Genomic DNA, 26368 nt, shown 5'->3' with positions numbered 1-26368 from the left:
CCTCTGTTTTTAGAAAGGATGTATGTGAACTGGAAAAAAAAGTGAAGTGATGTATTTTTGTTTGGTGCATGTTTAGAATCTTCTATTATAGCTTAAGATGAAGATTTAATTGATGTAAGTTGGAATCAGTTGATGGTAGGGGGTTGTTTCGGTTTAATATTTTTTTTTAACCTAGAAAAAGTATTTTGTAAAAAGAAGTTTACATAATTACTGATTTATGTTAGCTTTAGTTGTCATGTTTTTCAGAATATATTGGTGTGGATGTACATTTTGGTTATGTAATAATGGAAAATACTAACTTGTGATAAGGATAAGAATTCCATATATGCGATTTATTAAAATATAAATTATATCACTATTGTGTTAATGTGGGTTCTCTTTTGGCTGTTCACTGATAATGTTTAAAAAGCATACGATTGTTTTTTATTAGGTGCTCATTTATGACAGATTTGGCCAAGATATAATCTCTCCTCTGCTGTCTGTGAAGGAGCTAAGAGACATGGGGATCACTCTGCATCTGTGAGTTTTAACACCTTTTTAATAATGGCATTTATTTTGAAATAAATTCTTAAAGATTTCTTTGACCACTCTGAAATAAAGTGATTAAGTAACATTTTCAGAGAAAAATATTGTTAGGTTAGTAATTATATTACTATATTACTAATATTAGTAGTTTAGTAATTATATACTATAACCCCCCCCATCTTCTTTTATTTGATCTTTTACTTCTGAAGTTAAAAATAATCACCAGGCTTTGCAACTTCTAAATTTAAATTTCTTCTCTTGTGTCTTTCGTATAGCCTTGGTTTACCCTCTGTGTTATGGAAAAGACTGGTATCTTAAGGTCTTCTCTGGCTCTAAAATTTTTTTAGTTTATCATTAATATGAAAAATAGAAACAATTATGAATATATTACTGTTAATCACCATAAGAGGTTATCTACATTGTCTTCATAGCTATTGGATTTGTTTGATGATACTTCTTATGATACGTTTAGTAAAAATAAAATGAGTTATATTACTTTATAGATTTGCCTAGATGAAGTATTTGGAGAGGCACTATATTCATGAATACAATGGAAAGAGTCCAATTTTGTGATGGTATAACTTACTTGCATTCTATTCAATTTTTGATTATAACCAATTTTTATACTGTTACACATATTGATTTGAAATGTACTTTTGCATTGGTAATAGTGGTTTTAGATTTTCAGTGCATAAAGTATCAGAATGTCGTTTAATTAGCATAAATTCTTCAATTTTATAATGTGTACTTTTTTTAAATTAATAGAATATTACTAAAATTACTTTTTTACATGTTTGAAATTAACTATATCTTATAATTGATGATGGTCATAGTTTAATTGGCAATGTTTTTCTTCACTGGAATATAAAAGAAGACTATTGTGTTTTATAATTGTTAGCACTTTAGGTTTGATGAAGTATGGTATTTGCCCAATTTTTTATTTTTATGTCTGACATAAAACAGATTATTTATTGGCAGCATGCTAATTCATGTGGGTTAAACTGAAGTTTAGTTTGATGTCATTCTTGGGAAAGGTAGTTTCTTAATAAGCATAGGTTGCCATTGGCACCTGACCATGTATTTAACTCCTTTATTTTACTAATGAAAGGAGTTCTGATAGTGTAGTGCCTAAGACACTTGCCTGCTAACCAAAAGGCTGGTGGTTCAGACCCACCAGACGCTCCTTGGAAGGAAGGTTGGACAATCTACTTCCATAATGATACTGCCTCGGAAACCTAAGGAGGGGTCGCTATAAGTCGGATCCGACTCGATGGCACATAACAACAACATTTTACTAATAAAAGACAGAAGTTTAGAGAACTTAAGTGATTGTTCCAAGATTGTATCGCTAGTTCATAGCAGAGCTGTGGCAAAACTGCTTGACCACTAATTTGGCTAGTTTTGGAGTCACTGAACCTCTTTACCTGCCTGTTGCTGTTGCCGCCAGTGTATAGAGAGATTACACAGCTACCATGATGAACTCATGTGCACCTGGCCTCTGTCTGTTCTTTTCTGTTTGCTGTGGATTATTGCACCAATGACTTTATACCCTATCAGCTAGGTTAGGCTGATTTGTAGGGAACAATTACATGTCCAGAATATTAATTACGTGTCTAGAATGTGGTGATTATAACCCTTTAGGACAACTACCTATGACTGCCCTCAATATTATACACCCTTTTGGTGTCAGTAGCAGCAACCAGACATATGGAAAGAAGTTATTAAGTGCAGACCTACTGGTGGCATGTGCCTCTTTGACTCTCTTCTTGAATATAGGAGGATGACTAAAGAGAGATGGATATTATAGAAATACAATGTTCGTTGTAATTCCTGTTGTAAGCATAATAAAATATCACCATGAAGAACAAAGAAATTTTATGATTTGATGTTGAAATATTTAGATAAAAATAGTCCCCAAATTATAAAAAGAGGGATATATCAAGTTGATAATCCTTAGAAGATGGTCTCTTGTGTATTCTCTTGTTGTTGTTGTTGTTATTTTGCCGTCGAGTCGGACTCGACTCATAGTGACCCCTCCTTGGGTTTCCGAGGCAGTATCACTACGGTAGTAGGATTGCCCAACCTTCCTTCCGAGGAGTGGCTGGTGGGTTTGAACCGCCAGTCTTCTGGTTAGCAGTCAAGTGCCTTAGGCACTATGTATTCTCTTATGAAGCAATAAATATACAAAAATACGTTATGTCTTTAAATTTTAAGGAAACATGCATATATCTTTCATTTAAAAAATATATTCGATTTCATTTAAATTAATTCATCCCAAGAAATGTTCCTATAGTATTTTGTTTTCCTTCTCTTAGAGAGCTACACCTTTTCCCCAGCCCATAGTTCTATGAAAAATAAGAAGAAAATTGATTTTGAGTATGCTTTAGTTCTCATTCATGGGAAATGTTGGTAGTGGAGAATGTGTGACCATAAGAGGTATTAGAAAGTAATAAGGTAAGTGAAGTAGAACAGATGAAGACTAAGAGATTAGGATCATACTTATTAACACTGATATAAGGAGAAACTAATTAAGCTAGTTGTAATTAATTGTAGCACAGTCCTTGAGCTAGTGAATTCCCAGTTTGAGAAATACTGTTTTAGATACTTTTTTTTTTAAGGAAGTGACTAAGAAAAAGTTAATTTTTAGTTTTATGTCTTTTAGGCTTTTGCACTCTGATCGAGATCCTATTCCAGATGTTCCTGCAGTGTACTTTGTAATGCCAACTGAAGAAAATATTGACAGAATGTGCCAGGTAATGTGGATTCTTACTTTCTTGATTATGGAAACAAATTTTTAAAAGAATCTTAGGTATCAGTATTTTTAATCAGAAATTACCTAGTTTTCCACTTTAATTTTTGAGACGATCTTTAAATTTCAGAATGCCTGAAAAGATTTTAAATTATTTGACTGAAGAAGCATTGTGTTTGTTAAGACTGAGTCTGGCTGTAAAACAAAAGAAAAAGAAAATCTATTTAAAAACAGGGTTTTCTTTTTCTGAAATAACAAAATCTTAGAGTAGGAAATCCAACCTGGTATAACAGCTTTGTAATGTCATCAAAGACCCAGGTTCCTTCTGTCTTTTTGATCCACCATCTTTAAGTTCTTGCTTTTCGTTGTCTTGCGTGTAGCTTCATGGTGACTACAGATGTAGTTATTACATCTATATTCAAGGAAAAAAAAATAGGGGGGGAAAAAAGCAGTGCCAGTCTTGACTATTCTTTTTTGTCAAGAAAACTAAAACTTTCCCAGAAATACCCAGAACACATCCAATTATGTCACACTAGGTAGAACTGCTGGGGAGACTGAGAAAGTTAAATTTAGTGGAATGGATTGCTACCCCAAACAAAATTTGGATTATTTTAACAACAACAACAACAAAAAAGCAAAGACTGGATATTGGATAGCCAGCTAAACAGTGTCTGCCACAAGTCACGAACCTCTTTACTTGTTAATCACTGTTGAATAAAATCATTGTTTAAATCGTCAATGAAAGTCACATATTTTGTGTGCTAAATAGCTTAATGATAGCCAGCTTCCTTTTCAATCTGCCTAGACACCATTATGCCTTTTTTTTTTAAAGAGGTAGCACTAACAGCTTTCTTCTTCCTTTTTTAGTAACAGCTTCATTGAGATTTAATTCATATACATACAGTTTACCCACTTAAAGTGTACAATTCAATGATTTTTTAGTATATCATAGACTTGTGTAACCATCACCATAATCAGTTTTAGAACATTTTCATCACCTCAGAAGAAGTCTTATACTCTTTAGTTGTGACTCCACTAACTTCACATGCTGCCTAGCCCTAATCTACTTTCTGTCTGTAGATTTGCCTACTCTGGATATTACCTGTAATGGAATCATGTAATATTTGACCTTTTGTGTCTGGCTGCTTTCATTTACTGTAATGTTTTCAAAGTTCATCCATATGGTAGCATTTATCAATACCTAATTCCTTTTTATGACTAATATTCTATTGCAGGAGTAAACTGTTTTATTTATCCATTCACTAGTTGATGGACATTTGGGTGGTTTCCAGCTAGAATGCTGCTATGAACATTCATGTAGAAGTTTTTTGGGGTACATATTTTTAATTCTCTTGGGTTTATTCCTGGGAGTAGTAGAATTACTGGGTTAAAATGATAATTCTTATGTTTAACTTTTTGAGAAACTGCTGGATTATTTTCCAAAGTGACAGCACATTTTATATGGTGTAGTGCCTAACGCATTTGATTGCTAACCAGAAGGCTGGTGGTTCAAACCCACCAGTCACTCCTTGGAAGGAAGATTGGGCAATCTACTTTTGTAGTGATACCGCCTTGGAAACCCAAGGAGGGGTCACTATGAGTTGGATCCAACTCAATGTCAGTGAGTTTGGTATATGAATATTCCAATCTCTCCATATCCTTGTCAACACTTTTTATTATCTGTCATTTTGGTTATAACTGTGAGTGTGAACTGGTTTCTTGTGGTTTGATTTTCATTTTCCTGATAACTAATGATGTTAGGAGTTCTGGTGGCACAATGCTAAATCAAAGGTTGGTGGTTTGAATCTACCAGCCACTCTGGGAGAAAGCTGAATCAGTCTGATTCCGTAAAGATGTACAGACTTGGAAACCTTATGGGGCAGTTCTACTCTGTCCTGTAGGGTTGCTGTAAGTTGGAATTTACTCCATGGCAGTGGATTTTGTTTTACGGGTTAATTGTGTTAAGCATTATTTCCTGTTTTTATTGACCATTTGTGTGTTTTGCTTGGAGAAATTCTATTCAGGTACTTTATCCAGTTTTCATTGGTTGGTTTTCTTTCTTTTTTTTTTGAGTTCTAAGAGTTCTTTATATATTATTGACTAGACCCTTACCAGTTATATGATTTTGGAAATGTTTTCTCTAATTATTTGGGTTGTGTTTTCACTCTATTAATGGTGTATTTGAAGTAGGAAATTTTTTAATTTTGTGAATTCCAGTTTTTTTCTTTCATTGCTTGTGATTTTTGTGTCGTATCTAAGAAACTGTTGAATATTTTTATCCTGAAAATGTGTTGTTTTTTCACGTGCTCTTTCTGTGTCTATTGAAATGATGATATGGTTTTTGTTTTTTATTCTGTTGAAATGTGTTACATTAATTGATTTTTGAGTTTTAAACCAACTTCATAATCATGGGGGGAATCTAATTGTTTACTGTATAATTCTTTTTAGGTATTGATGGATTCAATTTGCAAGTGTTTATTAGCTGAGTGTTTTTGCATCTATATTCGTAAAAAATATGGTCTTTAATTTTGTTTTTTTTGTGATGTGTTTGTCTGGTTTAGGTGTCAGGGTAATCCTAGCCTCACAGAATGAATTGGGAAATATTCTTCTACTTCTTGAAAGAATTTGTGAATAATTTGTATTAAATCTTTTTAAAATGGTTGGTAGACTTCACCTATGAAGCTATCTAGGACTAAGTTTTTCTTTGTGGGCAGTTTTTTGGGTTTTTTTTTTTTTTTTTTTTAACTAATTCAACCTCTTTATTTTTTTATAGCTCTATTCAGATTTTCTATTTCTTCTTAAGCCAATTTTGATTATTTGTGTTTTTCTAGGAATTTTTCCATTTCATCTAGATTATCTAGTTTATTGGCATACAGTTGTGCATAGTATAAAATTGGTAGGAATGTCCTCCTTTCAATTCTGATTCTAGCCATTTGAGTCTTCCTTTTTTTCTTGGTTAATCTAACTAAATATTTGTTAATTTTGTTCATCTTTTGAAAGAACCAACACACACACAGACACACAAACACACTTTATATCTATTTATTTCTATAAATCTCCTTCTCTCCTCCCTCCCCTTTCTCTATTCTGTTTATTACACACACACACACACACACACATATTTCAGTTCAACAACAGAGAATTCATTCTTTTGTTTCCATTTATAAATTTGTAACTTCCTTCTCTGACAATGAGAAGCATAGATCCCATTATCCTTAATATACTTACTTATTTGCTGAGTTCTCTGTACAAAACTGATTACCCAACCTTTGTCAAACCACCATTCTGCTTGGCCACCTTTCTTTGCAGGCTCCAGTCCTTTAGTTTTTCACATTTTACTATCTCTGGATCAGATACCTTTTAGAATTATGTCATAAAAGTTTGTTGACATAATTAATTCTTGGTAGTACATAAAATAACGGTACCTGTTACAATCAATGACATCTTAAATTTCAGGAGTTATAGTAATTTAGATATCTGTTTGCCTAGAGTTAAAGAATATAAGTAAATTTGATTTAAGTGTTTGTATAACTGAATAATTGATTCACTACAGTGAATTCCATTTATTTTAGATAATTGAAAAGAAATACTTCTGGAATTGGTCATTTCTGAACTATATAACTTGTCTGTGAAGGAAGTGATTTTGTATTTGTTGTGACATCACATTATCAGAGTAGTAAAGGTAGCATATGCCAGGTATAACAGGCATTTTACTGTATTAGAGACCCATGTCTGGCTCTTTTTTAGGAAAATTTAGATGCACTATTTCAGATCACTCTTCTGCCATATTCTAACTAATGGGATTTTATTGGTAATATAAGAAGTCCGTAACTTTAGATATTAAAATAGATTTCAGTCACATCTGGTAACCTGATAACAGGTACTTTTTCATGTCTTTGTTTTCTCAAGATACTTTTATTGAGGGTCATTTATATTCCTGTCTTTTTAATATATATATTATCTTTTAGAACCTTGCTGTTACAGTATCTAAAATATTTTTATTGGCCATCATCTCTTATACTAACCTATAATAATGAAATATTCATTGTATTTATAGGATCTTCGAAATCAACTCTATGAATCCTATTATTTAAATTTTATTTCTGCTATTTCAAGAAGTAAACTGGAAGATATTGCAAATGCCGCATTGGCTGCTAGTGCAGTGACACAAGTAGCCAAGGTAAGAGATTTTGTTTGGCTAATAACATTCTGTTAATATTCTAAAATTTAATAGTATTCTGAAAACTATTAAATTGACATAAATTAAATTCAAGTAGTAGAATGAAATATTTAGACTTAGTACTTCTGGAAAAAGTTCTGACAATGTAAACTACCCACAACTTGGACTAAGTAAAAGAAACCAAACTAAAGGAACCCCCTATCCTATGAATCTGAAAGGAAAAAAGCAAAACAAAAACATACCACAGATAATCACTAGAGTCAATTTTTGCTTTGGGCTGGGGTTTGTATAATCTTTTTAACTCCGTTAAAAAATAGTTCAACAGCTGTGTTGTCATAAATTGCCCTTCAAAATTTCTTGAAATTGTTTTGTTATCACTGTAGTCACCATGCCCTCTCTAGATCTTTTCTTACTTTATAAGATAGGATCCAGAGAAGCTATATTGCACAATATATGAGAAAAGGAATTGACAGTAGACTAATAATTTTACATCTAGTGTCTTTTTAATTAGGTTCAGCTTCAATTATAAATAAATATGTAAAATATCATTTCAGTTATAGCCTGTTATACCCTGTGTTCCTGAATTTGGACAAGACAAAAATTAAAATTTAAGGGAACTGTATGGGACAAATTAAATGCTAAACAACTACCTTGCAGACTCTTCCCATTTCTTTCTCACTAATAAGAGTTTTCATTCTTAGATATAGATGGTCAGTTATTATTTCTGATTTTTCTTTTGAGGCTCATGCCTCAGTGTTCTTGCTCTTCCAGAATTCATCATTCATTTTACATAAAATTTTAAGAACAGTTTTCAATTTGTTTAAATCAACTGAATTTATTTCAGATAGTTTCTTGTTCTTTAATTTGCATCTCTAAAAAAGCAGTGAAACTTTTTCCCATTTATAGCTTACAGAAATTCTTGGTGGAGAAAGTTATTGTGACTTTCTTAAAGAAGTAGGATTAAAGTGGATATAAAATTTTTAAATTGTGATTTTTCTTCAAAATTGCTACCGATTCCTATCGCGATCACAAATTTACTGTTATAAGCTGTTTAAATTTTGTTATTTGAAAATACTACTTTCATCCTTAATATTTATTGCCTAAAATTTTGTTTTGATTGCTTTTTAATATTCTTAGCTCTTATTCTTGCCCACTTAGGTAATCTGCTAGAGAGCCCAATTATTAGTTATTGTTATTGAGTGTAACTAATTTTTTTTTGTTTCAACATTCGCAGAATAAATTAAATTTACTTTGAGTGTGATTATATTTTAAAATTGATTTGTAAACCTTTTCTTTTTTTTTCTAGGTTTTTGACCAGTATCTCAATTTTATTACTTTGGAAAATGATATGTTTGTATTATGTAATCAAAATAAGGAGCTTGTTTCATATCGTGGTAGGTAAAAATAAGATTATTGGAGTTAATTGTTAACAAAAGGAATGGTGCTCTATAAGAGAAAAATAGTGAACATTTGTAATGCACTCTAAAACCTGCTCTGTTTACAGCAGTAAAACTATAAAATCATCTGTAAAATTAGTACATATTTAAATGTAGAGTAGCTTTATGAATTGGCAGTAAATGATTTTTAAAAGCATACAAAAAAAACCTCTCTGAATTATGTTACACATGTTGTTGTGTTGTTGTTAAGTGCCGTTGAGTTGTTTCTGACTCATAGCGACCCCATGCACAGCAGAACGAAACACTGCCCGATCGCGCGCCAGCCCCACAATCCCTGCTATACTCGAGCCCATCATTATAGCCACCGTATCAATCCATCTTGTTGAAGGCCTCCCCCTCTTTCGTTGACCCTCCACCCTACCAAGCATGACATCCTTCTCCAGGGAATGGTCCCTGCTGACAACATGACCAAAATAGGTGAGACGAAGTCTGGCCATTCTTGCTTCCAAGGAGCATTCTGGCTGCACTTCCTCCAGGACAGATCTGTTAGTTCTCTTAGCAGTCCATGGTACTTTCAGCATTCTTCGCCAGCACCACAACTCAAAAGCATCAACTCTTCTTCGGTCTTCCTTATTCATTGTCCAGCTCTCACATGCATATGAGGCAATTGGAAATATCATGGCTTGTGTCAGGCGTACCTTAGTCCTCAATGAGATATCCTTGTTCCTCAGCACTTGAAACAGTTCCTTCGCAGTTGACTTTCCCAGTGCTACATGTCGTCTAATGTCCTGACTGCTGCTTCTGTTGGCATTGATTGTAGAACCAAGCAACGTGAATTCCTTGACAACCTCAATCTTCTCTCCATTGATTGTGATGCTGCTCATTGGTCCAGTTGTCAGGATTTTTGTTTTCTTTATATTGAGACGTAATCCATACTGCAGACTGTATTCTTCAACCTTCATTAGTAGGTGCCTTAAGTCATCCTCACTTTCAGCAAGCAAGGTTGTATCGTCTGCATATCTCTGGTTGTTAATGATTCTTCCTCCAATCCTGATACCATGTTTTTCTTCATATAGTCCAGCTTCTAGGATTATTTGCGCAACATATAGATTGAATAAGTGTGGAGAAAGGATACAACCCTGACGCACTCCCTTCTTGATTTTAAACCATGTAGTGACCCCTTGTTCTGTTCGAACGACAGCCTCCTGGTCAAGGTACAGATTCCTCATGAGTACTAATCAAGTGCTCGGGAATTCCCATTCTTCTCAGTGTTATCCATAATTTGTCATGATCCACACAATCAAATGCCTTTGCATAGTCAATAAAACACAAGTAAACATCTTTCTGGTATTCTTTGCCTTGAGCCAAGATCCATCTGACAACAGCTATGATATCTATCCCTTGTTCCACGTCCTCTTCTGAATCCGGCTTGAACCTCTGGAAGTTCTCTGTCAATATACTGCTGTAAACGTTTCTGAATTATCTTCAGTAAGATCTTACTTGCATGCGATATTAATGATATTGTTCTATAATTTCCACATTCTGTGGGATCACCTTTCTTTGGAATGGGCACAAATATGGATCTCTTCCAGTCAGTTGGCCAGGTAGCTGTCTTCCAAATCACATAAGTAACACTTATTGGCAAGAATGCTAATCTGTTTTTGTTTTTGTAATTGGGAATATACATAGCAAAACATAACACCAGCTTGACAGTTTCTGTGTATACAATTTAGTGACATTAATTACATTCTTCAAATTGTGTGACCATTCTCACCCTCTTCATCTGAGTTGTTCTTCCTCCATTAACATAACCATTCCCCTGAGTTTCTTTCCTCATCATTTGAGTTACTTTGCCACTTTGAATCCTGTACAGGTCTTTAAAAAGCATAATGCTTTAGGCAGACATTTTTTACTGGTTAAGATAGGCTGGTGGTTCAAATCCACCAGCCGCTCCTCGGATGGAAGATTGGGTAATCTACTTCTATAGAGATACTGCCTCAGACACCCAAGGAGGGGTAACTGTGAATCAGAATTGACTTGATGACAGTGAGGTTGTGGGGTTTTTTTTGTTTTTTTTTTTTGGTTTAAGAAGATTTCAGAGGATATATTCAGTTTAGTTTCAAAGATTATCTTAGGGCAGTAGTTTCAGGGGTTCATCCAGCCCCCAGGACTTCAGAAAGTCTGGAGTCCATAAGAATTTGAAATTCTGTTTTGCATTTTCCCCCTTTTGATCAGGATTCTGCTATGCAATCTTTGATCAAATTTTTCAGTAATGATAGTCTAATAAATCTGGTTTATAAGCCCAGTTAAGTACTAATGCTCTGCCCTTTTAGGTGCTCTGACAGCAACTTACATAAAAGGTGTACTTATGACAAATAAGACAGTATTTTGGCAGTAGGATTCAGTTATTTTTCTAGTTTGTTGATCTTAGACAAGAACAAGTTACTTTATTTCTCTGTGCTTTAGTTTTCTCATATGTAAATTGGAGGTAATAATAGTATCTGTCTCAGAGTTTGGGTGAGAAATAAATGGGTCAATATATGTAAAATGCTTAAAGAAGTTTCTGTCACATAACCCCCCCCCCCACCTTAAAAAAAACCAACCCTATAGCTATTGAGTCAATTCTGACTCACAGAGACCCTGTGGGACAGAATAAACTGCCCCATAGTATTTCCAAGGCTTCCTTACAGAAGCTGACTGCCTTCTCTTTCTTCTGTCCAGTGGCTTGGGGTTTCAATCACTGACCTTTTGGTTAGTAACCCAGTGCTTTAACTACTATACCACCAGAGCTCCTTCCTGGCATCAAACTCAAAAACCAGACTCACTACCATCAAGTCGATTCTGACTCATAGTGACCCACATTGGGTTTCTGAGGCTGTAAATCTTTACTGAAGTAGATTGCCCCATCTTCTTTCCACGGAGCAGCTGATGTGTTTGAACCCCTGACCTTCTAGTTTGCAATAGGATATTTTTACCTATGTCTAAGTGATTTAATATTCTGATGCATAGGGAGCATTAAATCACATAGAAATAGTTAATATTGCTATTTGTCAAGATCAGAAAACAGTAAGGCTTTGGAGTCATCAACTGCTAATGTTTTGGAATGAAATGTAAGTGCCATTCAAAAAGTATAGGGTATTAGACTAACTTGGTTCTTACATTCTGTTCATGTAGTAGTAGGATTGGGTAGCATCTTAGTCTCATTACTGAGTATTGGCATTTGATCAAATGTGTCTAACTGTCCTGGAGTTTGCATTGTCAGTTTTGGTAACTGACCATTCTTGAGATTTAAATTAATATTAACACATACCAACACTACCACCATATTATATTTTCTGTGCTGAATAACTTAAAGAAAATTGAATACTATGTACATATGATTAGCCAATTCATTTAAATAATCAGTAATTGCTACTTAAGGATTGAGATGTTTTTAGGATAACTAAAATTTCCATGGTTCTTATGTGGGCAGTATATCCCCCGAAGGGGCATTGGAAATATGTAAGGGCATTTTATTTTTCACAATTACCAAGGCTGCTACTAACATTCAGTGACCAGGGACTAGCATTTAAAGTCAGTTAATTTTCATGTTACATTTACAAAATATCTTCATAGCAACCTCTAGTCTGGTGAGAACTGGGCAACATAGTTAATTGCATTTATAAAGTCCTTTTTTCAGTACTTCATATACTAGCCTGGGCAGATTTATAAATCTTAACAAGCAAAACTTACTCCAATATTTAAACAATTCTTAAATTTTTAAAATAAATAATAAATCACAAGTTTATAAACATTCTAATACTTAAAATTTTAGTTAAATTTTCTTCTACTGCGCAACTTAAAAAATTCAAAAGTCTGAAATTAAGTACTCATTTTAAAGTAGAATCACATACATGATTGAGCTCCCAGATTCTCAGTAATAATAATAGCTTACTCTGTGTCAATCAAAGTTCTAAGTACTTATATACCAGGTCACTTACTTCTCAGACAGAGTAAAGAATACCTTTGTGAAATAGGTACTATTTTTATTTCCATTTTCCAGATAAGGAAACTGAGACACACGTATTAAGTAACTTGATGAAGAAGCAACAGAGCCAGGTTACTAATGTAGGCAGTCTCCCTTCAGAGATAGATACTTAAGTCTTTTTTTTTTTTTTTCTTTTTTTTTGGTGATTTGGGTGAAAGTTTACAGAGCAAATTCACTTTCCATTCAGCAGCTCACATATACTTTGTCTCATGATATTGACTGCAGTTTCTCACTATGTAACACCTCCCCTCCCACTTCCTTCCCATAACCTCTTCCCTGTGTCCTTCCCTCCATGCACTCCTGCCCCCGCTAGTTGTCTCCCTGTGCGTACAGTGTTTGTGTTCTCCCATGATTGATCTCTCCAAGGAGTGTATCTACCTCATGTAAATGTTCAGCTCATTGCCTGTCTTTTGTTTGGCTGGAAGCCACAGGAGTGGGTTCCATTCCAGATATGAAGTGTGACTAGGGCCATAGTCTCAGAGGTTCTACTAGGCTCTATCAGGCCAGCAAACTTAGTCCTTTTTTTAAAAAAAAATAATGATTTTCAGTTTTGGTCCACATTGTTCTTCCATTCTATCAAGGACAGAGATAGGCACTTAATTCTTATGTAATTATTTGCCAAAATGTCTCAAATATTACATATTATCTTAGTTATCTGGTGTTGCCATATATCAGAAATACCACAGGCAGGTGGCTTTGAAGAACAGAAATTTATTTTCTCACAATTTAGAAGGCTAAAAGTCTTCCACATTCCCAGAATGATTTTAGTAGCCAGTAAATTTTGGAAACCAGCAGTATAATATAAAAGGAAAAAATTCATATTACTTATTGCAAAGAAAATGATTGGTGTTAGCAGTCTTGGCATACGTGATTTCTGTTGCCCTTTTTTGGTGATAGCTAGATAACAGGGTTAGTTATTTCTTGAGGCCATCTAGAATTTGTGAATAAAATTATAGAATAGGATATTTATTTTCCAGTTTACTCTGGCAAAAATTGTATGTTGTTTTTTTCTTAATACCACTCTCCTGATACCTATGTTATATTTTGTTTTGAAGTAGTTTAATTGTATGTGTGTTTTAGGTGAAAATTTACACAGCAAATTAGATTCCCATTCAGTAGTTCATACATAAATTGTTTCATCATTACTGGTTGCAGTCCCTACAAAGTGTCAACACTGTTACCATTTCCACCCTACTTGCTGGGTTTCCCTCCATCCAGTTTCTGTGCCCCTCCTTGCCTTCTCATCTTTGCTTTTGGGTAAATGTTGACCATTTGGTGTTGTATAGTTGATTGTTTCAAGGAGTACATTCCTCATGGATGTTATTGTTTATTTTATAGGCCAATCTGTTATTTGACTGAAAAGTGACCTCCAGGATGAGGTAGTTTAACTTTTAATGAAAACTTGTTCACCTAAAAATGTTTTAAAGCATGAAGAATTTTATTTGTTTGAGTACTAGAGATACTATCACACTGCATATTGAGTAAAAGAAAAGTGTAAATTTTGGTCATACTTTCCCATTTACTTATGTCATTTTAGCCATTAACAGGCCAGATATCACAGACACGGAAATGGAGACTATTATGGACACTATTGTTGACAGCCTCTTCTGCTTTTTTGTTACACTGGGTAAGTTTTCACATTTTTCTGGTTGCTTCCTCAAAGTGAATTGATTACTTAACAACTAATTTTAATCTATTATACTGTGATATGATCCCTTTTTAAGTATCTGGATCTCTGTAGGCTTTCTCCAGAGTGGGGTAAAATCATAATTCTTCTAATAACCTGACATATATAATTGCTCTTGAGTTAACATTTAACAGACCAATTGAATTACCTCCTTAGATGTCTTTGGCAGTTTAACTTTCTAATGTTACTTGAATGATTTGGTTGAGACTTGACCTATGTATCTGCTGAGTTTTTGATATTTCATCATAAAAAATTTCAAGGATACTTTTGAGTAGAGATATATGCTTGGTATCTGTTAAGACTAAGTCCTAATGCTCCAGAAAATACTACATTTGTATACAATCTTAATCCACTTATACTCTTGAAATTTCAAACATTTCTTTGGTTCATCTATATTTACTTAAACCTGCATTATACTTAGTATCTACTGTATGGCTTTATAAGGAGCTGTGGTGGTGCAGTGGTTAAGGCATTTGGCTGCTAACCAGCAGGTCAGCTGTTCAAACACACTAGCTGCTCTACCAGAGAAAGGCAATGAGGCAGTCTGCTTCCGTAAAGATTTATAGCCTTGGAAATCCTATGGGTGCTATGAGTCAGAATCAACTTAATAGTAGTGGATTTGGTTTTGGTTATACCGCTTTATAAGTGCTCTGGTGATGCTGTGATCAAAGCATCAGGTTACTAACTAAAAGGTTGGTGGTTCGAACCCACCAGCTACTCTGCAGGAGAAAGATGAAGAGTCTGCTTCCAGAGAGATTTACAGCCTTGAAAACCCTATGGGGCAATTCTCCCTTGTTGTATAGGGTCACTATTAGTCAGAATGGACTCAGTGGCAGTGAGTTTGGTTTTGGTTTTATATGTCTTTATGCTTGACCATTAATTACTATTGGATCTTTTTAAGAAGCCTTTTAGTTGCATTTTTAATTTTGTGGCTTTCTAAAACCTTTTAGTTAAAATCCTTGCACCTTTATTGTTCTTGTTAGGCGCGATCAAGTCAGTTCTGACTCAATAGCACCCCTACATAAAATAGAACAAAACATCGTCCGGTCCTATACCATCCCACAACCGTTGCTAGGCTTGAGTCCACAGTTGCAGCCACTGCGTCCATCTGTCTTGTTGAAGGTATTCCTCTTATTCCTCTTTTTTTGCTGGCCCTCTGCTTTAGCCAGCATGGTATCTTTCTTCAGGGAATTATCCCTTCTGACAACATAGAATCCTTCAGTATTGCACCTTGAAGCTTGAACTTCAGTTTTTTCAGCTTGAAAAATACTGAACATGTTCTTCCCATTTGATTTTGTAACTCCAGATCTTCTCTCACATTTCATTATAATACTTTGTCATTTCAAGCTTCCGTTTCAAATCATCTGTTCACCTCTTTTACTTCACCATTTCTCCCATTCACTTTAGGCACTTTCTGTTCAACAGCTAGCTGTTTCAGAGTCTCTTCTGACATACATTTTGGTCTTTTCTTTCTTTCCTGCCTTTTAAGTGACCTTTTAATTTCTTCATGTATGATCTCCTTGATGTCTTCCCACAACTTGTGTAGTCTTTGGTCATTGATGATTGTGTAGTCTTTGGTCATCAAATCTGTTTTTTAGATGGTCTCTAAATTCAGGTGTGATATTCCCAAGGTTGTATTTTGGCTCTTATTGGCTTGTTTCAATTTCTTCTTCTTTAATTTGAACTTGTATATGAGCATTTGATGGTCTGTTCCACAGTCGGCCTCTGGCCTCATTCTGACTGATGATAGTGACCTTCTCCATTGTTTTCTTCCCACAGATGTAGTCAGTTTGATTCCTGTATATTTCATCTAGCAATTTCCATGTGTATAGTTGCTATTTATGTTGTTGGAAAAGGGTATTTGTAAAGAAAAAGTCATTGCTTTTGCAAAATTCTATCATGCGATCTCTGATGTTGTTTCTGTCACAGAGACCATATTTTACAACTACTGATGTTTTTTCTTTGTTTCCAACTTTCACATCCCAGTTTCCAGTAATTATTAATGCATCTCGATTGCATGTTTGATCAATTTTTTTCAGACCAGAAGTTGGTAAACATCTTCAATTTCCTCATCTTTTGCATTTGTAGTTGGTGCATGAATAATAGTTGTTGTATTAACTAGACATCCTTGTAAATGTATGAATGTTTTCTTATCACTGACAGTATTGTACTTTAGGATAGATCTTGAAATGTTCTTTTTGACGATGGATGTAACGCCATTACTCTTCAGTTTGTCATTCCCCGGCATAGTAGAACATATGATTGTCTGATTCAAAATGGCCAATTCCAGTCCATTTCAGCTCATTAATGCCTAAGATGTCTACCTTCATGTGTTCCATTTTATTTTTGATGACTTCCAATTATCCTAGATTCATACTTCGTACATTCCACATTCCAATTATTAATAGATGTTTGCAACTATTTCTTCACATTTTGAGTCATGCGCATCAGCATATGAAAATCCCCAAAGCTTTACTCCATCCATTCCATTAATATCAGCTCTCACTGAGTTGTATTTTGAGTGCTTCCATCCAGAGATGAGCTGTGGTGGCTCAATGGTTAAAGCATTGGGCTACCAAAGGATCAGCAGTTTAATCTCACCAGATGCTCCATGGGAGAAAGATGAGGCAGTCTGTTTCCATAAAGATTTACAGCTTTGGAAACCCTTTGGGGTAGTTGTATTCTATTGTATGTGGTCGGAAATGACTTGATGGCAACAGGTCGGTTTTTTGGGCTTCCATCCTGAGGGGCTTATATTCTAGCCCTGTATTAGACATTGTTTTTTTATAAGGTTTTCAGTGGTCAGTTTTTTGAGAAGTAGTTCACCACATCCTTCTTCCTAGTCTCTCTTAGCCTGGAAGCTCTGCTGAAACCTGTCCATCATGGGTGACCCTGTTGGGATTTGAAATACCAAGGGAAAAACTTCCAATGTTGTAGCAACATGTAAGCCACCACAGTACAACAAACTGACAGACAAGTGATGGCATCCTTATACTCAAACCAAATAACTAAACTCACTGCCATCAAGTTGATTGCAACTTGTGGTGACCTCCATAGGATTTCCAAGGCTGTAATCTTTATGGAAGCAGACTGTCTCATCTTTTTCCCTTGGAATAGCTGGTGGGTTTGAACTCCTGACCTTTTCATTAGCAGCCAGATGCTTTAACCACTGCACCACCAGAGCTCCTTATCCTTAAATAGATGAATAAAGTTTCTTTTCGTTTTGCAGATGAGAATATTAAGGAAAAGAGAAATACCATGCGTAGTTTAGGAGTTAAACAAAGGTTTGAGGAAAATTTATATGTAAAGTTTATGGCTCCCTCCTTTTAGAATTTTTCTCTTGAAGTAGACTCTCAACTTCAATCTTGATTCCTTAGCTCAGTGAGTCTTTTGTTTTGTTTTCTTGCTTAAACTATTTCCCTGTATGCCACCAAACTGGAAAGTATCTTCAAGAGAAAAGACATTCAAAGTGCATCTTGACTTATGTGATTCCTTTCTTTCATGAATTTTATGTGCTCTAGTTTCTGCCTATTGGTGATTTCTCTTAGTGCCTTCTAATGTGCAGATTTTTTTTAAGTAAAGAAAGCAAATGTATGCAACTTTTAGATGTTGAACAGACATAATGAACTCTTTTGCTGTTGCACACAATCTCTAAAATTTTGCTGAATGCTAGGGTCATTATGGACATTAATGTTATTTTTTTCTTGGTGATAGCTGTATTTTCAAAGTAAGGACAGAGTTCAAAAAAAGAAGTGTAAATAAAGACACCTTCATTATTAGAAGATGATTTTTCAAAAGAAATTGAAATGAATGCCAAGCCAATTTGATACAGAAGGATGTCAACACTAAATGATTAAATGAAAAAAGGTTTCAGAACAGTATGTACAGTATTCTGTTTTTAACCCACATGCATACACACAGGTGTGTGCATACCCATGCATACATATACACACACATTATGTAGAAAAAACCTGAAAACATCCATACCTAGTTCCTAATGGGGGGTATTTTGGGGGACTGGAATCAAGAGTATTCATTTTATGCATTCCTAATTTTATACTTGAATTTTTTTGACAAGCATGTGTTAATTTTTGCTATCCGAAGGAAACAGTTTTAAAAAATTCATGAACTGCCCGTATTTTTACTTTTGCAGTTGACCGAGTGTGCTTGTCTACAGAATATAAAATGCAGCAACTTACAGTGGGAAGATTATAATGTTTCATTTTGTTTCATGAGATTTTTAGTGCAATTGGATTTTTTTCTATTTAGGCTTTCACTCTGATAAAATGTATTGAAGTAATAAAGGGAGAGAAAAATTAAATTGATTTTATAATGAATTAAAGCCATATTTTACAAGCATGTCACATTATGTGAAAAATGTATTTTCTGTAATCTTTTACACGGTATTTTTTTAAAAAGATACAATACTTGTTAATTTTTAAAACAAGCAAAAAATAACAATCCCAACTGCTAAAGTAATTGAGCTCTCTCCATTCTTTTAATTTAAGTCAAATTAAAGATTAAAGTAGATCCTGAGTTAGATAGAGTAAACATCTTTAAAACTACTTGTACAGACCCAAAATGCTGACTCAATAGATCCATTGAAAAAAAAATCTTGTCACACTGATTGTTTAACTCCAGTCTCTTTTATTCCCTAAAGTTCTGTTTATAAGGGAATGGTTCATTTCTGAAACCTTGCTTTTACTCTGGAGAGTATAAAACCTTTTACCTTTGTAGCCTAAAATTGTGTATATCTGTAGTTGATTTGTTTTATGTTGATGTATTTTATAAATACTCTTTAATTATCAAAAACTGAGATCAGTGCTAATATCTATTGTTAAAATAGGTGCTGTTCCTATAATAAGATGTTCAAGAGGAACAGCGGCAGATATGGTAGCAGTGGTAAGTTTATGCAAATAATATGATTTAGGCATAAATAATATTCTGTGGATTATTTTCTATACATTTGGCCCTCTGTAACCTCAGAGTTCTGTGTCTTTAAATGCAACCAACCATGGATCAAAAATATTTCATGGGGAAAAAAGGAAATTAAAGGGTTAGAGCCATTCCCCAAAGGCTACGAGGGAAGATAAGGTGATATTTATGTAGCATTTATGTTGTATTAGGTATAATACAATGTAATATAAGTAATCTAGAGATAAAGTATGCAAGAGGATATGCCATTGTATTTAAGGGATTTGAGCATTAGGAGACTTTGGTACCCATGGGGGTCCTGGAACCAATCCCTCCCAGACACTGAAGGATGACTGGACCTCAGTGTTTTTATTAATATTAAGTGTATGATTGCTATGGGTTATAGATTTAAGTACCAGTGGCATACATTTTTATTACACTGGGATCCACCAAAGGTAAAAGTTAATCATTATGTACTTCTGTGTGATGGAGTAAAATTATTTATTCAGTATGCTATTCTAGCACTCTCTTTCCTACTCAGAAATATATCCCTCATTCAGCCTTTACCATCCAATGGTATTTTACACTTATTTGATCCCCCAAGTCATTTAATATTTAATTTCATTTAATGAATATTCATTAATGATCATAACCATTTTTAAAATGATTATGTGTATTTTACTATCTCACTATAATGGAGTAAAATAGCATAAACTGAGCATTCAGAATTTTTCTATAAAGATTAAAAAGGGGGAGAGGATTAGGAAAATTAGAGGATTATAAAAGGGAGAGAGGATAGGAGGCAGGGAAAGTCAGAGGGAGAAACATTAACATTTTGGAGTTTTATTAACCCAGATGAATCACTGACTAGTGAAAGGCTGCTCTCTTCCACATACTCCATTTCTGTTCTGGGCTGTCTTGCAGCTACCACCAGTTACTTCAGACTCACCTATCCAAGTGGATATTTTCCCCAAATAGACATCTTCCTTAGTACATAACAAAGTCATGCTTGAGAGGATAGGGAGGGTAGGTTGTTCTTGCAAAGTATTTCCTGGACCTAAATTAAAATTGGTCAGTGGAAAGTTCTTATTAGTGAAATCAGGCCTGAGTCACAGCAGAAGAGGATTGGTCTTTTTCAAGTCCAAGTTATGGTAATATTGAAGTAGAAAAGAAACTAAAATATTTAGATCTTAGAATTGCTGTATTGTAAAGAAATTGCAATTTTCTTATTGATGAAACCAGGAACACATTATGTACTCTGCTATATAAACTTTTATGAAACTATTCTGTAAGAGTTAATTTGATTTTTCAGAAACTAGATAAGAAACTTCGGGAAAATCTGAGAGATGCAAGAAACAGTCTTTTTACAGGTGACACACTTGGAGCTGGCCAATTCAGGTATTATGTTAATATATCTATAGGTAACTGAAACTAAAACATTTGTAGAGTTTTTTAGGTTGCTTTCTTTGTCTAATAGGAATATTACACCCTTATCTTTGAAATTGAAACTTTTTCTTTTTTAATGAGGTAATTAGGATCAGGATTTTAACTCAAAAATTGTTCTTGAAGTACAAATGGAATATTTTATACCTTCTTTTGATAGTAATTTCTGTTGTATTTTATCATCTAAAAGAGAATGTATGACCTACTGGATGCTTCTGTTAATAATAAATAAGCTTAGAATTTGATATTTCAATTACACCTTTTGAAATACATTGTAAAGAACATATAAGGCTTTTGAAAACATTTCTGTTTATATGGCTTTGGAAGTCAGAAGCCATTTCCTTTAAATTATCATTGAACCTCTTGGTAATGAAAAAAAAATCCCTTAAAAAACTTGTGATGCGTCCATCTCTTTCTTCCTTAACTAATTTCCATTTTTCTATGGAATACTGTTAGCTTAAACTCACAAAGCATTGCTGTCTTTGTTAGCATTTCTAGCATGAGGAAGTGATGCCAAAATTCCTGGCTGTGGAATTGTTACTTGAATAGAAATATTTTAAAAAGAAAAGTCTACCCATTATAATTTTATTTTTTTATTATTAATAATAGTCAGAATATTGGGTTGAAGAAGTAAAGAAACCCATTCAGATGTTTTGAGAATTATTTAAACAGGGAAAGATAGTATTTTGGAAAATTAATTCTTACATTTAATTTTAAATGAATCAGCAAATAAACCCTGTGAAAATAAATTGATGCCCAGTGAATCAATTGCCTTTCAGGAATGACAATATCTTGATTACCTTCTATAAACTTCTTTTTAAGTCAGTGTTGGTGGCTTCTAAGGCCTATGTACTACTCCTATAATTTTGGGTTAACACTAACATAGTTTTTCAATTTTTTGGTCACCTGCTTCAGCTCCATATTTTCCTAAACTGTTCTATAATTTAATTACTAGTCTTAAATGTTCTTCAAAATGTTTCTCAAAAGGTAAATAAATTCTCAGCTTATTATTTATTTTTAATGGAAGCAATCATTAGACCATAATATTAATATATATATATCTGAAAAAGGCCTTAGAAACCTATATAAAGACACTATTTTAATTGGATGTTGTTGTTATGTGCCGTCGAGTTGAACCCAACTCACAGTGACCCCTCCTTGGGTTTCCAAGGCAGTATCATTACGGAAGTAGATTGCCCAACCTTCACAATTGTTCTTATTTGCGTAATGTAGTTATCTTATTTCTTAATTTGTTTAATGTATTTTTAAATTATCATAACTAGATGTAGGTAGGTAACCTTATCTGACTGTTGGTAAATACATTTGAATATAAATGACTTAATGACAACTAACAACCACAGTGATTCTCAGCTAGGGGTGATTTTGCCCCCCCAGGGGTATTTAGCAATGTCTAGAGACAATTTTTGTTACCACATCTGAGGGAGATGCTACTCTAATCTAATGGGATGCATTGTAGGATCCTTCTAATACCCTACAACTCATGGAACAACCCACATAATGAAGAATTATCCAGCCCAAAATATCACTAGTGCTGAGGCTGAGAAATCCTGCCGTAGGCCATCCTTCCTTGCATTCCACCTTGCTCTGGAATGATAAATGATTGTGGTTGAGGATGCCATTCCTACTTTTACCCCAACGTCTTATAAGTAGTACAGCTGGGAAAATCTACTCCTCTATGCCCAGTAGGATATTATGATTAGAGGTAAATGGTGAGAGGTCTGTGCTGTTGTTGTTATGTGCTGTCAAGTCGAACCCGACTCATAGTGACCCCTCCTTGGGTTTCCGAGGCAGTATCTCTACGGAAGTAGATTGCCCAACCTTCCTTCTGAGGAGTGGCTGGTGGGTTTGAACCGCCAGCCTTCTGGTAGCAGTCAAGTACCTTAGGCACTATGCTACCAGAGCTTCCGAGAGGTCTGTAGCAGGAAAAAATATATATAGTTACTATAATCAGATAACTGACTTTTGAAAAGTGGTATCTGCTCCAGTAATGCCTCTAAAACAAATCTCTTAAAACTTTTGTAGACACATGGCAACTAAATGACTTTGTGCTTCACTTTGCTTTACATGTAGTTCATTTCACATCTATCATGTAACAGTGGAGTTAAACAATACATGAAGTGTATCTATTGTTTATTAAATGGATATAATTATGTATATAATTAGGTACTGTTGTGCCTGCTAGTTTTATATGTTATAATGAAATAAGGGTTTTGAAATACTTCCTAGAGTCTGGTTTTTGAATTTTTGTTTATAGCAAAAAAAATGTAATCTATAATTTATGAAACTATAAACATGTGTATTTATAAGATCCTATTCTCTTTAATTATACTTTCCCTTGAGCTGACAATGAATATTTGTCTTGCCTTTTTTCTAAAATGTGAAGTACTGTATATCTGAGTTAGATGCAACTTACTCTTATTTTGATAACTACAAAAATTATTCTTTCAAATTATGTGTGCACATTTCTTCTGTGAAAGTACTCTAAGTAATGCTTAAAATCTGGCATTATACACAAGCTATAAGTAGTCCAAAGCATTTCTTACTTGACTGGCTGTACTAGAATAGAATGTTTCTTAAAAAAACAAAAGTATTATATATTTCAATGTTAGCATAACCATTGTTCATAACAAAATGATGTATACTGGAAAGTATTAGATAATTTTACATGTACACACTGGCATCAGTAGTTATATAATTTTTTTTTTTTGTAAATATATTTACAGCTTCCAAAGGCCTTTATTAGTCCTTATTGACAGAAACATAGATTTGGCAACTCCTTTACACCATACTTGGACATATCAAGCTTTGGTGCATGATGTACTGGTAAGAAACTAAATATAGCACTTATTTACAGAAATGTAGTAATATTACGTTTAGAATTAACATCATGGCTATAGAAACAAAGATGAGAAGGATAGAGCTGAGAAATATGAATGAAAAGAGAGATGGAATTTGCTGTCACTGAATGTAGATGCTAAGGAATAGTAAAGCACTAAAGTTTAAAGTTCTGATTTATGATCTTTAAGTGATAAGATAAATCTGGTATTGTTTGCAGTGATGGGAAGGAAAGGAATGGAGGTAAACAAGTGACTTTTTAAAATTTTTTTACTTTTTATACTGAGTAAGTAAATAAATGTTTCCTCTTGGGGAAAGAAGGTATAACTTCTCCCTTGTCTTTGGGAATAAATTAAACCTCATCTTACAGTAAAAATAGTGTTTTTATATTATACTGTATGGTTTTGAAGTACTTCCAGTTATCACGGCATAGTGCCTAAGGCATCAGACTGCTAAGCAGAGGCTGGCGATTCAAACCCACCAGCCACTTCTCAGAAGGAAGGCTGGGCAGTCTACTTTGGTAGAGATACCACCTTGGAAACCCAAGGAGGGGTTGCTATGAGTTGGAACTGACTCGTCGGCAGTGAGTTTGGTTTGGTTTTGGTTTAATTTTATCCTTATGTGATTCACTTATATATTAGATGTGGAATCTAAGAGAAAGACTGGAATCAGAGATGATTCCAAGGTATTGCCATTGCAAATAAAAAAAAAAAAAAAAACCTCACTGCCGTCAAGTTGATCCTGACTCATAGTGACCCCTCCTTGGGTTTCGGAGGCAGTATCTCTATGGAAGTAGATTGCCCAGTCTTCCTTCCAAGGAGTGGCTGGTGGGTTTGACCTGCCAGGCTTCTGGTTAGCAGTCAGATGCCTTAGGTACTATGCCACTAGAGCGCCCATCCCAAATGGAAAGATGTAATTGTTATTTATTGGAATAGGAAAGATTATATGTTTACTTTTAGACTTGATAAGTATGAGATACTTTGTCAGGGGGTGGCTGCTCTGTGCATTGTAGGATGTTTAGCGGCATCTCTGGCCTCTACCTTGTAGTGGCCAGTAGCACTCCTTAAGTTGTGACAACCAAAAATAAGTTTAGACCTTGCCAGGTATTCCCTGGTGGGAAGAGGCAAAAATGAGGTTGAGAGCCAGTGGTATAGGCTGATGACACAAGATTCAGAGCTGGGGTGGTTGTAGGGAAGAAGGCAAGTAAATGGTATGTGTATTACAAGGAAGACCCCAACCTCAGCCCGGTGGCATAAGATGCTTGAGAGGAAAAAAAAATAGCTACCATCTGAGAAGTCTGTAAGAGGTAACCAGTTGGAGTTGAGTTGGAGGGTGAAATAAATATATAACAGGTTTAAAGAAGCGGAGAATAGGAGGCTTTGTAGATGACTGAGTATGAGATCCAGAGGTTATGACAGAAGGCTTATAGGAGTTGGGTAAGACTGAGAGATGGGATCTGAATGGGGGGGATTAATGGTTATAAATTGAGATAGTTTTGGTGGTCTCAAGTCAGATTGGATTGGTGAGGCCTTGATTGCAAGGAATGAGGGTCTTAGTAAGAGCATGCAGATCAGGGGTTACCTCTTCCTGCCTGCCCATGGTAGTGTAGAGGCCAGTGGAGGCTGTCTAGAGCACTGAGATATCTAGGAATCCTTTCTGATCTTAAAGAGTTCCTGAGCTCCCTCTGGATTCCCTAATGGAGGAAATTGAAAGTACATGATTCTTTCAGTGAGGGAGATAAGACACATTCACAAGTAATTGCAATATAGAGAAATATGCTCTGAGTCCCCACTTTTAGAAGAGAAAATTGAGAAACAAAATTTAGAGCACCAATTACTCCAAAACAGAGAGGTAAAATCTGGTCCTTGTTCAAGTTCTCACTAGTCCGGAGTGAAATGAGAATAATAAGGACTATGAGAAGAGTCTTTATGACAGATTTTTACATTATTTTTTCTTTCTAATCTTTGATGCTGAAATATTCTTTTAAAAATGAAAGATGGTCAAAGTCAGTAGTGGGAGGTTTTTTTTGTTGTTTGTTTTTTGTTTTTGTCTTTTTCATTTCACAAAATAAAAAGTGGGCAGCTTGTTTCCTCCAAAAATTTTAGCTCAACAAATAAATTTGTTTTATTTTTATTGTGAGTTGGGTGAAAATTTATAGAGCAAATTCATTTTCCATACAGCAGTTCATACATATTTTGTTTCATGACATTGACTGCAGTATAACAGTTCTCTTCCCACTTATTCCCAGTAGTTATCTCTTCCCTGTGTCCTTCCCTCCTGTGTATTCCCACCCCCTGAGCTGCCTCCTTGTGCAAATACTGCCCTTCTGTTACCCCACGATTCATCACTCCAAGCAGTGTATCTGCCTGATGTAAATGTTCGCCTCATATGTCGTTTGTTGTTTGACTGGAAGCCACAGGAGTGAGTTCAGTTCCAGACCTGAAGGGTAACGAGGGGCCATAGTCTCAGGGGTCTCACCAGACCAGCAAACCTGGTCTTTTTTTTTTTTTTTAGATTAATTAATTTATTTATTTTTGTTTGGGTGAAGATTTACAGAGCAAATTCAGTTTCCATACAGCAGTTCACATAT

General features: G+C 34.6%; 1 protein-coding gene across 1 annotated transcript in view; it reads left to right on the top strand.

The window, feature by feature from the left end:
- The window catches only part of SCFD1 (sec1 family domain containing 1), a 147312-nt gene that overhangs the window by 8032 nt on the left and 112912 nt on the right, over positions 1-26368 (top strand). Inside the window, exons 3-10 of the mRNA XM_007949997.2 lie at positions 431-519; positions 3188-3278; positions 7332-7454; positions 8761-8848; positions 14416-14505; positions 19412-19467; positions 20792-20877; positions 23667-23766. Coding sequence (XP_007948188.1) covers positions 431-519; positions 3188-3278; positions 7332-7454; positions 8761-8848; positions 14416-14505; positions 19412-19467; positions 20792-20877; positions 23667-23766 — 723 coding nt within the window. The remainder of the gene's footprint in view (positions 1-430; positions 520-3187; positions 3279-7331; positions 7455-8760; positions 8849-14415; positions 14506-19411; positions 19468-20791; positions 20878-23666; positions 23767-26368) is intronic.

Source organism: Orycteropus afer, unplaced genomic scaffold (assembly GCF_000298275.1).
Source record: "Orycteropus afer afer isolate SDZICR_OR568_19922 unplaced genomic scaffold, OryAfe1.0 scaffold00260, whole genome shotgun sequence".
NCBI classification, from domain to species: domain Eukaryota; kingdom Metazoa; phylum Chordata; class Mammalia; order Tubulidentata; family Orycteropodidae; genus Orycteropus; species Orycteropus afer.
Note: the sequence above shows the minus strand (reverse complement) of the source record. Positions and strands in the feature narration are given on the sequence as shown.